Source organism: Pseudonaja textilis, chromosome 2 (genome assembly GCF_049901715.1).
Source record: "Pseudonaja textilis isolate UNSWEBS1 chromosome 2, rPseTex1.2, whole genome shotgun sequence".
Lineage (NCBI taxonomy): Eukaryota > Metazoa > Chordata > Lepidosauria > Squamata > Elapidae > Pseudonaja > Pseudonaja textilis.
In genome coordinates, this window is record NC_141991.1 from 41,171,465 (window position 1) to 41,187,878 (window position 16,414).

A 16,414-nucleotide genomic window follows, 5' to 3' on the forward strand; every position below is an offset into this window, starting at 1 on the left:
CATGGGTCTCGAACCTAGGCTATCAAGCTCAGCGTCTATAACCCCTGTGCCATCGCTCACCCAATCCTTAATTTATCATTCTTTAATTTAGTCCATTTAAGGTTCAATAGAGAGCACCCAAAATGTGGAATCAACAGCACCTTGATTGGGCATTGCATCTATTATTACTTTTGGTGTAGCTAGAAAAAGAGATGTAGGTATATTCAAGTTTCAAATAGTGCTACACATAAAAATAAAATGGAATTTTATTTAGTATTCTCTTGAAACAAATGTCCATGATCCAGTTGCCAAAGGGGAAAAAAAAACATGTTTCCGAGGCTTTCCTTGTGCTGTGAAAAGCTACAGCACAACCATTTGTATGAATGATTGCCCTTTCCTTTTATTGCCCTTGTATTTTATGCCTGAGTTGCCTTAGTCTGTCAGCAGGATTTTGATGGATTTGGTCTGCGTAATGGTGAACGTTGGAACAAATTCATCTGCCTCAGATACGTACCTTGGGAATCCTTTCAGTCGAGAGGATTAGCGTTTGAATATGGCAAGCCGTTCATCAAAAGTATCTCCCAACTGGGTTTAGAGATTCTAGAAAATCATGATTATAATAACAACACATTCTGAATCTGTTTCACGTCAATTGTTTCATGTTAGGAAGAGTGTTTTGATTCATTCAAACTACCACAGGGGTGGAGTAACTTTGTCTGTGGGGAGTCTTTGTTGGTTTCTGCTAATGTGTTCAACAGTTGGGAGATGATAGAGTTCAGGCCTCTCTGTAACTCTTAAAAAAAAACTCCTGGAAAAAACCCTTTATTCTGCAAAACCCTCTACTATTACATTGCTTTTGACATTAATGAGTCCAATTTATTATGGTAGCAATTAAGTTCTAAGGAATGGAAGTCCTAACAGCTGCATGTCAATTTAGCCGCACAAACCAATATATTTGTCCATAGTCTAGAATCAAAATACTTACAAAAACACCCCACATACACAAGAAATTTGAGCTTATTCATTCTAAGATTGTTTTGAAAGCAATGTTTAAATCAGCTTTTCTTCCCTTCTCTTGTATTTTTTTTATTTGCAAATGAACTATTTAAATTGACAGTCTTATCTGTCTGATGTTATCCAAATATATTGAAATGACAGTTCCAAGAATTCCTGGCCAGAATGGCATAAAATGCTGGAAGTTGCAATCCTCAAACAATTGGAAAGTAAATTGAGGATGTTTCTTCTATATTGAACTTCTGATGTACAATTAAATAAATTAAAAATAAGAAACAAATGCCAGTGGCCAATGAGATATATTTACAATGAACTGTGTTTATGTACATAAGTACTACATAAAGGCCATAGTTGTTTTTGCTTGTATTCCATCCCAGAAATATACAGCCATCTTGGCTAATAGCCACTGATAGCCTCATCCTTCATTAATTTCCCTCCTCCAGGACTTTGTCTGGTACATTTTTAAAAGCCAGCCAAGTTGGAACCACTAACAGCACATTCCTCATGTGTTGTGCGAAAATGCATTCCCTTTTTGTTCTGATTCTCTCACCATTCAGTTTCATTGGGTGACTCTGGGTTCAAATATAATGAAGAAGGATTTTTTTTCCTTTTCCATTTGCTTTGCATCATGCCTAATTTGACATTTTTATAATGTCCCAACTTACTCATCATCTTATTCCCAACCAAAATCTTTTTGTTTGTTTTGTACTTCTGAGCTACCGATAAATGAACACTTATGTTAAAAGCATTTTGTCTGGGTGCCGATAGCACTTTTAATTTCTAGACAGATTAGAAAGCCAGCAAAACTGGTATGATTAGAAACAACAGTGACTGAAAGGAGTATCTATTTGCTAAGGGGAAGCTGCATTCTAGCAGTACAGCTTCCTATAGTGGTGGCCTCTCTACACCAGTGGTGTGCTGGTAAATGTTTAATAATAATTTATCAACATACCACCAAAACCAAACCCCATATTCCAATGCCTCCACATCTCACTATCACTGCTGACTCCATTTCTCCTACCATGCTATGCTAGCATGGTTAGCTGAACAATTGATAGGCATCCCAGCAATGTGGCTCAGGTTTGCTCTTAACAAACCAGCAAAATTCCAGAATATTTAACTGTTCACTCTTATGAGACAGTACCAGCTGTCTCTGCCACACCAATGTCCCTCTAGCTAAGTATTGTCATTGATTTCAGCTCTAGGAATCCAAATTCTGACCAAGATTCTTAACCTATATCTGAATGTTCAGATTTCACGTTCTTTGCATACCATTGAGGTGTACCACTGAGCTACGGCTAGTTTCTTTAAGTTCTTTTCTAGGTTATAATGTGAACATTCAACATAGCCTGTAGTTTTAGCTAGGGTTGGCCTATATTTGTGTATCTGGTCACTACTGTAGTGTCAGAAATAACACATGAAATATTGATTTATAAAATAAGGAAAATACATGTTCCAATTTGTTTGCCTTCCTCTCATTCTCCAGATACCAGATATCTAAATTTATCTAAGGGATTATATATTTCTGCAGGATTTTTCATTTTTATTTTTTATGTAAAACTGAACTTGATATTTCATTCAGTTAGACTTCAGTGAGTACTTTTATGTTGGCAGAACTGGCAAAACTCAAAGGATAAGAATCTCCATTTCTTCTTTGTCTTTTGAATTGTGTTTTCCCTGGGTCAAATTTATCTTTTCAGTTACTCTCTCATTTCCTTAAAGTTTGCCAACAATTATGAGACTTCGGAACACAATTTAGAGATCTGTATTTCTGCACAGCAGGTTTTTATAAAACACTCTAAATGTAGACAAAGCCTTGTTTGCAAAGAGAATATTTGGCAGATAGTATTGACAGCAGGGGTTGGTTTAAATCCAGATTTTGCAATCTTTGCCAACTCCTTAAACCATCCTCTTTGCTGTATATCGTGTGCAAGCATTCAATTAAGATAATATTTATCATCTGTGAAAAAATATTTTCTGAAATTCATATTCAAGATACTAAGGAAGAACAATTTTTTGTCTATTATTGTGAGTCTTATGTGAAAAGTGTAAAATTTTGTTGTTGTTCAGTTGTCAAGACATGTCTGATTCTTCACAACCCCATGGACCACAGCCAGGCCCTCTGTCTTCCACTATCTCCCAGAGCCTGCTCAAACCTACTGTGTTGATGACAGTATCAAACCACCTCATCCATCCCCTTTTCCTTTTGCCTTCAATCATTGCAAATATCAGGGTCTTTTATAATGAGTCCTTTCTTCTCATTTGATGACCAAAGTATTTTAGCTTCAGCTTCAATATCTGTCCTTCCAAAGATCAGTCAGGGTTGACTTTCTTTAGGATTGACTAACTGGATCTCCTTTCAATCCAAGGGACTCTTTAAGAATCTTCTCCAAAACCATAATTCTAAAGCATGAATTCTTTGGTGCTCAGTCTTCCTTATGGTCCAACTTTCCCACCTATACATTACTACTGAGAAAACCATAGCTTTGACTATATATAGACCTTTGTTGGCAGGATGATGTCTCTGCTGTTAAAAGATACAGCAAAGGAATATTTTCTGAAAAGTAGTAGTGTCTACTTCACTTACGTTGTACAAATGTTTCAGAAGATCCATGTATAAAAGAATATATCAGTAGAATGAACTATAATGAAGAAAGAATAGTAATCTGAAAGCAAAATAGGTTTGATCTTTAGCAATTATTACAAATGTTTAGGATTCTTCATTGTAAGCAGAAGAACATAGAATCATAATGTTGGAAGGGACCTTAGAAGTCTTCTAGTCCAACTCCCTGTCCAGGTCAGGAATTCTCATGCTATGCCAGAAAAATAGTTGTCCTCACTTTGTGTGAAAACTTCCAATGATGGTGCACCCATGACTCCAGGAGGCTCCTCCACAACTTAATAAGCTCTTGTGGTCAGGAAATGTCTAGTTTCAAATGAGGAATTTACTGACCAAATGCCTAGAAGGAAACAGGATGATTAGTAGATTGACACACAGAACTTTGTGTATATTAATGTTCCTGTGACACTTCATTTTTGTGTAATGATGGGAAATTAAAAATAACAGAGCAATCAGCTAAAGTTCATACAGTAATGAGAATTCCACCCAGTTCTGTTCTTCTGCCCAAATGTCATCAAACTAGATTTTTATAATTACATCCTGTGCTAAGAACATTGGGCTACAAGCCTATCCACAGTTCTCAATCTGCAGCTACAACCTGCATCCTTCCATTTAACATTAATGTTTTTAGGTTTTCCTGAAATGTTTGGCACCAGGTTTTCTTTGGCCTTCCTCTTTTTTTATGACCATTCGGTGGTATCAAATTTATGCTGGACATTGCTCACTTATGGGGAGCATATGTCCAGCAAAGCATATGTCCACACTCTTTGTTCTGTCACTATCTCAGACAGTCTTCGGGAATTACGTCTTAGTAGAATTTTCTCGTTTGTGACATAGTCATGATATGAGACCCAAAGGCAACGTTGTTGGAAAACATTGATCTTATGAATAATTATTGTTGTCTCACTGGCATAGATGTCAGTCAGTATGACAATGGCATTAAATAATCTGATCTTGGTTGTTATGTTTATGGTGGTCCATACTGAGCGCATTTGTTGGAAGATAGGAATTGCTTTGGCCGTTCAGCAATTCACATCTGCTTCTGTTCCCTCCATCTGTATCCATGATGCTCCTTCCAAGATAGTTGAATTGTTCTGCAGATTGTAAGGCATTGTCTTGAATAATGTCAATTTGCATCTGCAACTAGATGGTTGCATTTGCTCTTTTTTTGCTACATCAAAAGCACATAAATCGCATTATGCTCAGCCACAATAGATGAACTGTGACTTATTTGACAAACTGTTAAGCCTTGTCTTAGCTCTACGTGCAAAACCATTTAATTGTAAAGCCTAGGCTGCATCTTCTGAGCACCAAGTGAAAGGTTTGAAGAGTATGCTGTTATGGCAAGCTATTTAGAACCATACATGATTAAGATTCAAAAGACATGTAGAAAACAATCTCCCTTGGGACCGTGGGCATTTCTTGAGTCTCTACCACAATGAGCTAGTAATACCCAAATGGGAGTTGAGTATTCGGTGTTTATGCTGACTGGTATGTATATTAGCAATCTCTACAGAAACATAAATACATATTACTTACTTTGCTGGTTTTCTTTAAAAAAATAGATACAGCAAAAAATAAAGGAAAGAAAGAAAGAAACACCAAACTGGCACCTTTCTGGTTAAGATCTTGAACAAACAGAGTTACTTGCCAGATCTGAAGATTCAATCTTTAGATTTTTAGTCTCTGCAAAAGTTCCTTGGGCTAGGGAATAAGGTGATGACAAGGCTGATGATTATGAGATCATTCCATGCTATCCTTTTCTCTACAATGTTTCCTTTTGGTACAGCTTAACTTTTGGCTCTTCCAGTACATTTTTTCCTTTTTTTGACTCCACTGTCACATTTAATCTGCAGAAAATGATCAAAGGCAAGAATGCCTTCCAATTTAGAGACAATGGTCAAAACACTTGCTTCAAATAAACTCAAAACAGCCTCTGTTCTTCAACATGTTAAAATTAATTTCAACTCAAATTGCTTTTATAGGCTGCTTTATAGGACAAATCACCTATTGTTCCATCAAGAAAAAACAGAACAGTATTATAAAACTAACTTTTAGGACATCTGAAATGACTGGGAATCAGGGTATGGATGTGAATACTTGACATTTATCAAGTTTCTAACATTACACTTGTTACATTGTGGATCTGTTATGTGTGGTTTCGAAGGCTAGACATTGCTACTTTTATAACTCCAACTAATATAAATCATGGTGTGGTTTTTGGATTTTCATTCATGTGTTTCAGACATTAAAAATGAAAACATTCTATAACCATTGATAGGACATTTAACATTTAAGCTTTTGAGCTGTCTGCTTTTTTCCAGATGCAATTTTATAAAATGTATGGGATACTACTGTAAGCTAGAGCATATCCCATGTTTTTGCTATTTCCATATACAACTTATGGGAATAATCAAGGGAAGGTAGATTTAGGTTCTTGGTTAGATCACTGGGTATTTTCCATGAATTTCAAGAAATTCTGATCAGTAGTTTAAAAAACAACTACAAAAATTGTTCAATTCAAATTATATTTTTAAAAAAGATATATATCTTTTGGGCATATACACAAGTAAATGATAGAGAGGGAATCCATTCAGTTACTAGTACAACAACATCTCTAAGCCTGAATTTTTTTCAAAGCCATTCCATACTTTAACTATAAAGGTATAGGATGACTCTTGCACCTGGAACTTGTTGGTTTTGGGTTTCAGATACAAGATAATATAAACCCAGCAACCCTAAAATATTTCTACTCTTTACCCAAAGCAACTGTTTAGTTTTTGCTGCATTTTAATAAATCCTTCTGTTTTTGCTGCATTTTAATAAATCCTTCTGTTTGTATATATATGGCCCATTAAGAAAGGCATTTTCTTCCTGAAGAATTGGAAAGTTTCCTTGAACAAGCTTACTGAATATCTTACAGTGAAAGTTCTATTTGGAAAAGGTGATGGAAATTATTAAGAGTAAACCTATATGAACTTGTCTCTCTTTAATCACATTTGGTGATTTTATGGATAAGCAGAGTATGCAAATCCACAACAATCTCCATTTCTAGCTAACAGTAAATGGAATTTTAAATAAATCATACTGCCAGATCATAGTTCATATTCACCAACAATGATATCCCCTTGGGTTCTCACATTATGCTTAAGTATAGACATGCTATCTACCATGGTTAAGGAATCGAAAACTGCAAAGATAAAATGGTGCTCAAGTTGACATTAAGCAGCCAAAGCAGCAAAATGTGTTGTCCGGTTGACCTAGCAAATTTCATGGAAGGAGAATATAGTCTTTATAAGAGACTTGAATTCATCACTTACAGAGAATTTTGAAATAAGATTAAAGGATGTGTATGGCCAAATAGCAACACTTTGTATACCACTGATTAATTATATTTAGTTAAACTTGCTTTTCGCTGGACAAATTACAGCTGCTTTTTCTCATTATGTTTTTAATATTGTGCACACTAGTCATAATGTATACTAATTAAGCCTAGTATAAATGAATAAAAATAGATTTAAAAAATATTCTTCTCTTTAGGTCTCAATTACCCATCAACCATCAGGAAGAGGAGTGCCTTGTTTGAAATGTAGAGAAAAGTGTGCTGGTTTTGAACCACATTCTTGGAGGTAAACATTTTACTGTTCCCTTTGCTCTTATTTTCTGCTCTCATTTACTTTGTATTCAGGGCAATTGTAAAGAGCTATGGTAGCACAGAAGTTAGAATGCAGTATTGCAGGCTAAATCTGCTCACTGCCAGAAATTTGATTTTGACTGGCTCAAGGTTGACTCAGATTCTATCCTTCTGAGGTCAGTAAAATGAGGACCCAGATTGTTGGGGGCAATATGCTGACTCTGTAAACTACTTAGAGAGGGCTGTAAAAGCACTATGAATCAGTATATAAGTCTAAGTGCTATTGCTAAATGAATAAATATCAATTGTTCTTTAGGGTAGAAACTGTCAGGTTTGTGTTAGTCTGTTGTATTAAAAATCTTTCCCCACTACACATTTTATTAAAAGGTGGTGTATCTGATAAAGTGAGCTGCATGTTTTATGAAAATATTTAAAAGTTGAAAAAGGTGACGCCTGATTATAGGTGAGAAGGAATACTAGTGAAATCCATTACTATCAGAGAAAGGGAGTATTGTTGATTTGCCTTTGCCTTTTCTATCAAATTTGCTTTAGTAATTCCCATCTGTAGAAGTCGTTACAATGTAAAAATAATGGTGTCAAAGTTTGGCTGGTTGATTCATTATTTTTCTAAAATTTTGATTTGGATGCTTGACTTCCCTTACATTAAATGTCTTCATTCCTGTTAACAAACACCTAGTATGACATGTTATAATATTGACATTAAGAACATATTAATACATGTCTACAATTCAGATCATACATGCCCATATTCAAATCTAGTGGATTTCATTTCCATTAAATCAAAACTAGAGAAATATACTGGATGCATATTAACAATAAGTGCTTAGTGGAATCTCTAGCTTTTAAAAAAATCCTGTTAGAAGCAGTGTAGACAGTGTGTGTATAAACTTCCTTGTATAACTGGCAATAATCCACCATTTGTCTTTATTATGAAATAGAATAAAGCAGCCCTATTCAAGATGCAAATTTTTATTGAAATCTTCTTTCACTTTCACCATTCAGATAATGGGGAAGAATCTTATTAACTTTAATACATTGTAGAACAGACTGGAAGTAGTACAGTTTTTTTTTCCTTCAGAAAATGGAAATCTAGATCAATGTAGCAAGGGTACAAAACTGCATTGTGCCCTTGTCAATTTTCCAGATCAGTAGCATTATGCTGCTGATTTTTTATTCACTGCATTTGAATTGTTATGTTCTTTGTTAAAAGGTCAGCTTATATACAGTAATTGTGTATCTCTGACTTCTGGCATTTCCAACAGTGGGTAGCAGCTCAGATAGTTCTGTCAAAGGATGCCAGAATTTTAGCAGTGATGTCATCTATAAAAATGTCACATTCCCTGAAACCTTCACTCCTACAGGAATAATTTAGAAATATGCTAGTGACTTGGTTGAGTACAAATATTTGAACCCTTTGATTATATTGATTCACTTACTTTATGTGAATGCTGTTGGGCATGTTGTGATTTCAATTTGCTTTGGTTTCAATGGAAAAACATTTTCAGAAGAGTGTTCCAAAATACACATAAAGGTACAGTACCATTCCTACCTATATTTTAATCTTACACAATTGGCAATGGGATTTCTTCCTCAATAATGAGATCTTTGTAGCTTTCTAAGAACTACTCGAATAATCCTTCCTCTCAGAGGTTGTATTCAGCAGGTTCTGACCAGTTCTAGAGAACCGGTAGCGGAAATTTTGAGTAGTTTGGAGAACTGGCAAATACTCCTTCTGACTGGAGATGTACAGTATCCTTCCCCTTCCACACCCACCAAGCCACACTCACAGAACCAGTAGTAAAAAAGTTTGAATCCCATCACTGCTTCTTCTGCAATTTATCATCATGATCTTTATTAATATACTGTTCTTGCTAAATGCCAGCTTCAGAAATGATATTCAGCTGGTTCAGACCAATTTAGGTATACCAGTAGCAGAAATTTTGAGTAGTTTGGAGAAACAGCAAATACCACCTCTGCCTGGCCCCACCCACCTGCCACCGCCCTTGCCCTTTCCTGCCCTAAATAAGGCTAAATTCCCTTGGTTTTTTTAGCTTAGCTTATTCACATGGCAGAGTGGATTGCCATCCTTAGCTGAGCTAAAAAACAGCTCACCTCACCAGCACTGACACCAAGGGCAGTCTTTCAGTGTTGTGCTGTGCTGCGCCTATGTGAAGCGTGCTCTCATAGAACTAATTGCACCAATAGCTGGCCCCACCCAACCTGCGTCATCCCGCCCACTCCACCCCGCCCTATATATCTTGCCTTTGCCACTTGGCCCAGCTAATCTCCTCACCTTCTCACCTCGCCACCTCTACTCACCAAAGGTAAGCAATGCATACCACTGCCCACTCACTGTTTCCTCAGCCAGGTTGGGAAACACACCATTCCCTGGCTCCAGCCTTGCCTCCGCCCACTCGCTGTTCTCCTTGGCCGGGTCAGGAAACACACTATTCCCCATCTCCAGCCTTGTCCCGAGCCTCTGCCTGCATGCTGCTGCCCCACTCTGGCCTCAAACTACAACCTCATGGCCCAAAGCAATTTATTTGGCCTGCAGCCTGCTGCACTAGGCCGAAGGACTGGCGGGGGGCACAGGAGGGCTAAAGCGGTTTAGGAATGGACTGGATGGTTCTTCTTAACTTTAAAAAGATCCATCCAGAAAGCACTACAGCAGAGATCTTGCATCTGCTTCTTCCATTCCTTGCCGCTGAGGCTTCACTTGTGGAGATGCTCCATGTGTTCTCCAGGTTGGCAGCTGCTTCTCTCCACTGCTGCTCTTACTGGGAGAGCAGACTGCAATTTAGCAGCTGTCAGCTGCCGCTTTTGGTCCTCTAAGTCCCATCCGGAAAGCGCTGCAGCACAGAGAAGCAGCAGCCATATTGCATCAGCCACAGCGCTTTCCGGATGGGACTTAGAGGACCCAAAGCGGCGGCTGACAGCTGCTAAATTGAAGTCTGCTCTTCCAGCAAGAGCAGAAGCAGAGAGAAGCAGCCGCTGCCTGCCCTGGAGAGCAGAGATGGAGGGAAGCAGGCCCCGAAACGCTGCTCCATTAAGCCTCACCATGTGAAAGCCACGCATGCACAGAAGCTGTGTGCGCGCACATGTGCATGTACTCACATTTTGGGCAAACCGGTGATGGGTTTACTTGAACCCCACCACCGGCCAGCTTCCTCCTACTTTCCATCTATTAACTGATTCTTATGTTCTGAGCACATGTTTCTGCCTCAGACTAAAAGAAAATGTAAGGCTCTTCCCACTCCCCATTGGGATACTTCCTCAAGGTTTCATGCCTCATTTTTATGACTTAGCAGTTTTTTTTTTACTCTCTATATGTGAGTGGTGTGATAATTCTTGTATTTCAACTTCCAGGTTTATTTCAAACATTTAAAAAATGAATTTAGAGATAATTTGAAGAAAGAAGAAGAAATATGACAAAATCAGTTCATTTAATCAAGGTTAAAAAATAATAAGTGATGTTTTTTAAAAAAATGGAGACTGGACTTTATTTGAAAAAAAGAAATGAAGGAGGGTCTCTTTAAACAGAAATGGAGATATAAATATTAAATATTAAAAGAAGGATTCAAATTGGGTGTGAATTTTTTTTGTAGTTTTTCTGTATTATGTAATTTTATTACTTTTATCTGTCTAATGTAGTCTTCAGTAAAATTATTTGGGGGAAAACCTTTTCATCCAATTTGAATCATGATTGTTTATCAGTGAGAGTTATTTGGATAAAGATTCTTCCAGATTTCAGTTGTAACCAACAAGAAATCATGAAAAAATAGCACCCTAAAATTTGGATTTCTTCCATGTGAGCCCATCATTGAAAAAATATGAGCTTCATTTCATAAACAATTATTCCCATTCTGTGGATGAGACTGAAATATGGTTTCAGTAAAGCTTCTAAGGAAACTAAAATCTAGATTAGAATCATTGGATATGTTGATTCCATTTGCGGCTAGCTTATACTTCCAATATATTATTCTTCCCACACAAGTTCAGCAGCGCCAATGTTATGGTTATAATGAACCCAAAATAATTTTTAATGATATTACCATTTGTTAATCAAATGAACTTCCAGGTATAAAACTTGGAAAGTTATGCTCTTTTCTTTATGATTTTGCAAAAACATAGGCTGTGTGGATCTCAGTTTTCTGTAAATTTAGTTCTGCTTAAAATATGTTTTCCCCTCAAACATTTCAAACATTGAAATAATCATAGCTCAGAGTAGAACATAATGTTCAGCACCCAGAATCAATCCTTCTTTCTAAAAGGATTTTGTCTGTCTGTGTGTCTGTCTGTCTAGTTTATTGGCCACCCATCTTGCTACAAGGTAACTCTGGATGGTCAATGATCTTTATGATATATATACTAATTAGAGTTGCAAAAACTCTGCTTAAGACTTGAGATAGAATATCTCTTTAAAGTAATAGCTTAACTATTTTAGGGGGATGGTGTAGTTCTAACTTTCCTGGAGAGCTATAGAAGACAAAACAAGAACTAAAATCCAACAAATAAAAATACACCAGCAGTTAAGGAAATACAGCAATCACTAACACAACCAGGAAACTGTTATCACTTATATTTTGGGGGTTAATACATTCCGCTAAGTTATGAATTTTTTTAATTATAACTTATCAAGTATGCTGTAATTGTCCTAAGTTCCTGTGAAACAGTGGTGGGGTTCACACAGCAGGCTAAACAAAGATAAGTTTCTATTTCTTCTGGGCCTCAAAAATTAGAGGGGAAAACCAGATTATTTCAGTCTAGCCTAATTCCAGGGATATCTTTTGCACATAAAGTCAACTCATGTCCTCTCTGGATTGTATTTCAAATACATATTTTATTCAAGTTTAGTGGAATAGTGCCCACAGGTGATTATTTTCTATGGTGGCCATCACCTATGAAGAAGTTTCTCTCCTAAAATTAGTTCATCACCATCATTGGTGATTTTCAGAAGTTATTTAAGACTAAAGTCTTCTGTTTGGTCTTTGAGAAACATTGTTGCTGTTATGCTAAGTGTTTCTTCCTCCCTTATTTTTATTTCTGCTGTAGGGTTATTGGTAGGATCCCTAGTTGTTCACAGTTGTAAACATCTGGGAGCACAAGCTGATTTAGCAGTATATAAGTCAAATTAGCAAATTAAGTATTCTCTGGATAAGTATTTCTCAATTTCAGCAACTTTTGTGTTGATCTATTTGATGTGTAAATTTCAGTTCCCAGAATCTCAGTCAATCTATTTAGCTTCCAAGTTCAGATAGAAATCAGTCAGATGTTGTCACTTGCTATAAAATATTTAATATGGATGTTCTCAAATTAGCCTTATCTCTATTGTTATATAAATAGATAAAAGATCTATTTACAGCTGAGGTGTCATTCCCCTATTTACACAAAGAATTAATAAAATATTTGATGATAATAATTGTTCATGTAATCTGAAATTGAAATAAAGTATTAATGAATGAAATCTTGGTTCTTTTAGAATCAAAGACATCACATTGCTTCTTTATGAAGCATTAGCCATCTCTGACACTAAAAATTCAGGTTGAAAGCAGTAAATTTAATTATTCAAGAAGTAAAAAACATGAAGAATTCAAGAGTTGGGGTTTGGCCTAAATAAGTTAAATTAGGCTTATGTTTTAATTAATACTTCTTGCTTTTCTCATTCCTAGGTAGGCATCCCATTTGTTGCATCACAAACTATTTTCCACATTGTACAATATTCTGTATTGTTTGGCTGTATAGCTGTTTCTTACCAGGACTAGTTTGGTCAAGATTTGTTCGACATTTTCTTTGAAGTTTGAGCTTTGATACAGGCAATCTTTTGCAGCTGCTGACTATATTAAAATAAAAATAAAAACTGATTTCTGAGAACTGCAGAGGGTATAGCTGTGAAATGTAAAGATGAAATTTAATTTGGGGGTGGGTAGTTAATGAAATAACTTGTGATGAACCTAGCAGAGGCTCAGTATACATATTATATTTCTCTCAGTGAAAAAAATCAATGCTGAATTACTGTGTTTTGCCTCCAAATTTTTAGCTGTGGCCCAGAGTGACGTTCCCTATTTTAGAACATAAATCAGCATCAAGCCCTTTTCTTCAGCTTTATTTAGAGTTTGACATTAACCTGTTACTCATATAGTTGAAAAATATAAACTCTGACAACTTGAGTGAATACATTTTTGCCAGGTATTTTTCAAAGCAAAAACATCCTGAAATAGCCTTATCCTACTACTTGGGCAATCCTTTGTAGCCAATTTTAGGAACTATGAATAGTGCCTTACTGTGGCAGCTGCAGAAAACAAAAATACATATCCTGTTGCTTTATGATGAATATAATTCTATCCCTTTATTATTTCTCACATTTTGTCAACTAAAAAGATACCCTAGCTAGAGACTTTTGCTTTGAATTGAGGGCGATTTGTTGTAGCCCTGACACATTTCCATTTAGGATGAGGAACTGATTTGTACAATGGAATTCGTGAAGTGACACTGAAATGATTTCTTGGTACTCAACAGTGTTTTCCCAAAAATCTCTGTATACTATTTTTACCTCATAAGTGAAATGTAATCACCTCGACTCAATGTACTTTGGAAATGCACAAAACAGAAATAAATATCAAGAAGTCCTTGCACTTCTTTTGTAATGCTAGCACTCATTCAGGATTGAAGTTTGGCAAATCTCGTTGGAACAAATATTCTTTTATATATATATATATTCCTAAGAGCCTATAGTTTCATTTCAGCATTTTAATACTGGAATGTTCACTATGTGAACACTCCATTTAAGCCCCATTTGTCTTTATCAATGTTAGCTGAAAACATAGGCTTCTGTGTAGGCCAACGTTTATTAACTTTAGCAATTTTAAGATGTGTGAACTTCAACTCCCAGAATTCCACAGCTGGTGCAAAAGGGGTAGGTATTAAGACTGCAAAAAGGGCCCATTTATACCTATCTGTTTTTATAATTGGAAACAGAGCAAGAAACTCCCCCATTTTGTTTAATTAGACTGCTACAAAATTCTGCATTTCCATATTGCCTGTGTGCCACTGAGTGATTAATACAGATATTGAAGTTTAATAATTTGAATGTTTTCCATTGTGAAAATCTCAGAGCTTCAGTCATTGAAGGCTTTTTTCCCAGGGTTTTGACAGTGTGGCTTTTTATAGTCTTATGTTCTACACCATTGCAAATTCTGTTAATCCTCGTTACAGATTTTCCTCTCTGGATAGCATTTGACCAAAAAGATCTTTTGTTCTATGTCATAATCCATTTTGATTTATAACCTTGGCTGTTTATTCCAAGGTTCACCCTTGAGCCACCAAAAGAGCACATACCTCTGAGGGCCCAAACTTATATCAAAATATGACCTCATTTGTCTCTCACAGGAAAATATGCAAGTCATGCAAATGCAGCCAGGAAGATCACAGCCTGAGCTCTGATGCAGAAGATGATCGGAAAATTGGCCGCTTGCTTGCTGATTCAAAATATTCTTCACTCACTGCTCGGGTAAAAGGAGGCGATGGAATCCGCATCTATAAAAGGAACCGCATGATTATCACTAATCCTATAGTATCCCGGAAAGATCCAACTTTTGATACTGTTACGTATGAATGGGCTCCACCTGGATTGACTCAGAAACTGGTAAGAAAGTGTGCCCAAGGAGTGGGAAGAGAATGTGGGTGGAGAACAAGGTTGCATAACCATCAAGCAGTGCATACATTTCAAGGAGACGATGCCAGAAGGCAGATAGGGAGTCACTGGTCTCTGGAGCTTCAGAAAGCCCCTGGCCCATCCCTTCATTGCCATTGAAGGCCTCCTTGTATTTTTCTCCATTTCTCTGCCATATTTGGGAAGACCACAAAAAAGAAAAGCTAACATTGGCTCTGCCTTTCTCAAGAAGCTAAATCAGTATGGTTGGTAAAGTTTCATTCACATGACATCCTTAACCAGCTAAACCAAAAGTTAATTGAATGCGTAGCATCTGTATTTGTGCTATATGCTTAAATCTTAGTTCTTTTTCTTCTTTTTCCTTGGTTCCTTTTGCTTGGAATGTTAAGTGAATCCAGCTTGATTCATTAAGATCCAGTACATTATACAAGCCTAGGAATTGGGTTAATTCAATAACCAAGCTAAACTTGTTATGCAAACATAGCCATTTTGGAAGAAATGTGATATTTAGTATCATATAATTAGGACTTTTCAAAGACCCAAGTATGTTTGCATTGAAATTAAATAGTTTTTCCAAAGGAATGCATTATTTAATATCACTAAAACCAAGTAAAGCCAAACATATTTGAGTGTGGTAAATATCCCTATTCTTTGGGAAAGCTTCTTTACACAATATAAACTTACAGTAAAATAAACCTGTTACTGAAGAATAATGCTAAAAATAAAAAGTAAAAATAGTTGGCAACATAGTTTTGTAAAGAAAAATGATTAATGCAAATTGTTCACCTGTTTGAAAACACCGATTAATCTGTATTCTCTGTTTAGTAACAGAGATTATATTTACGTGAAAACTGGAGTCCTTGGTTCTTTGCTTCACTCTGTTTATTTTCTTCACTCATCCAAATACGAACACTTAAAGGTGCAAAAAACTTTTTCCTTCACTTTCACACAAATAAGTTTAACCATAGATTTTAAGATCTGATTCTTGTGTTGATGCAAATTAAATCTGAACTTTCTACATCTTTCTAAAGTCTTCTTAAGGAACGAAAGTCTTCTTAAGGAATTAAGAGAGATTATATTACAGATCATATTGTGCTGACTAGATTAAATCTCTAAAATGTCAGTACTTGGCTTCTATTATTACAATGCCCATTGTGTTCACAGTAAGTAGCAATAGACTGGAACAAACCTACTGCAGTGATATCAAGTAACCAGTGCCTTGTACTCTGTAAAACAAAGAAAATGCTTAGTGTTATGTTTATAGTCTGTAAATTAAGCAGAACAGTGCAAGCCCGATCATTTATGCTCTCTTCAATGGGGAGTTAAACCCACAAAATGGAAATTTTGCTAAGGCTGATAAGGTTTTCTTCCAATTATAATTATTAGGGTGCAATACCAGCCATTTTAGCTATAGAGCTATGTTTACTAAATCCCAAAGCCTCTTTCCATAATTCTCTAAAAAGTTGTACTACATCTT

General features: G+C 36.2%; 1 protein-coding gene across 1 annotated transcript in view; it reads left to right on the forward strand.

Annotated features, from left to right (window-relative positions):
- Positions 1 to 16,414, forward strand: part of LMCD1 (LIM and cysteine rich domains 1) — a 68,367-nt gene that overhangs the window by 24,930 nt on the left and 27,023 nt on the right. Inside the window, exons 2-3 of the mRNA XM_026722647.2 lie at positions 7,154 to 7,242; positions 14,655 to 14,910. Coding sequence (XP_026578432.2) covers positions 7,154 to 7,242; positions 14,655 to 14,910 — 345 coding nt within the window. The remainder of the gene's footprint in view (positions 1 to 7,153; positions 7,243 to 14,654; positions 14,911 to 16,414) is intronic.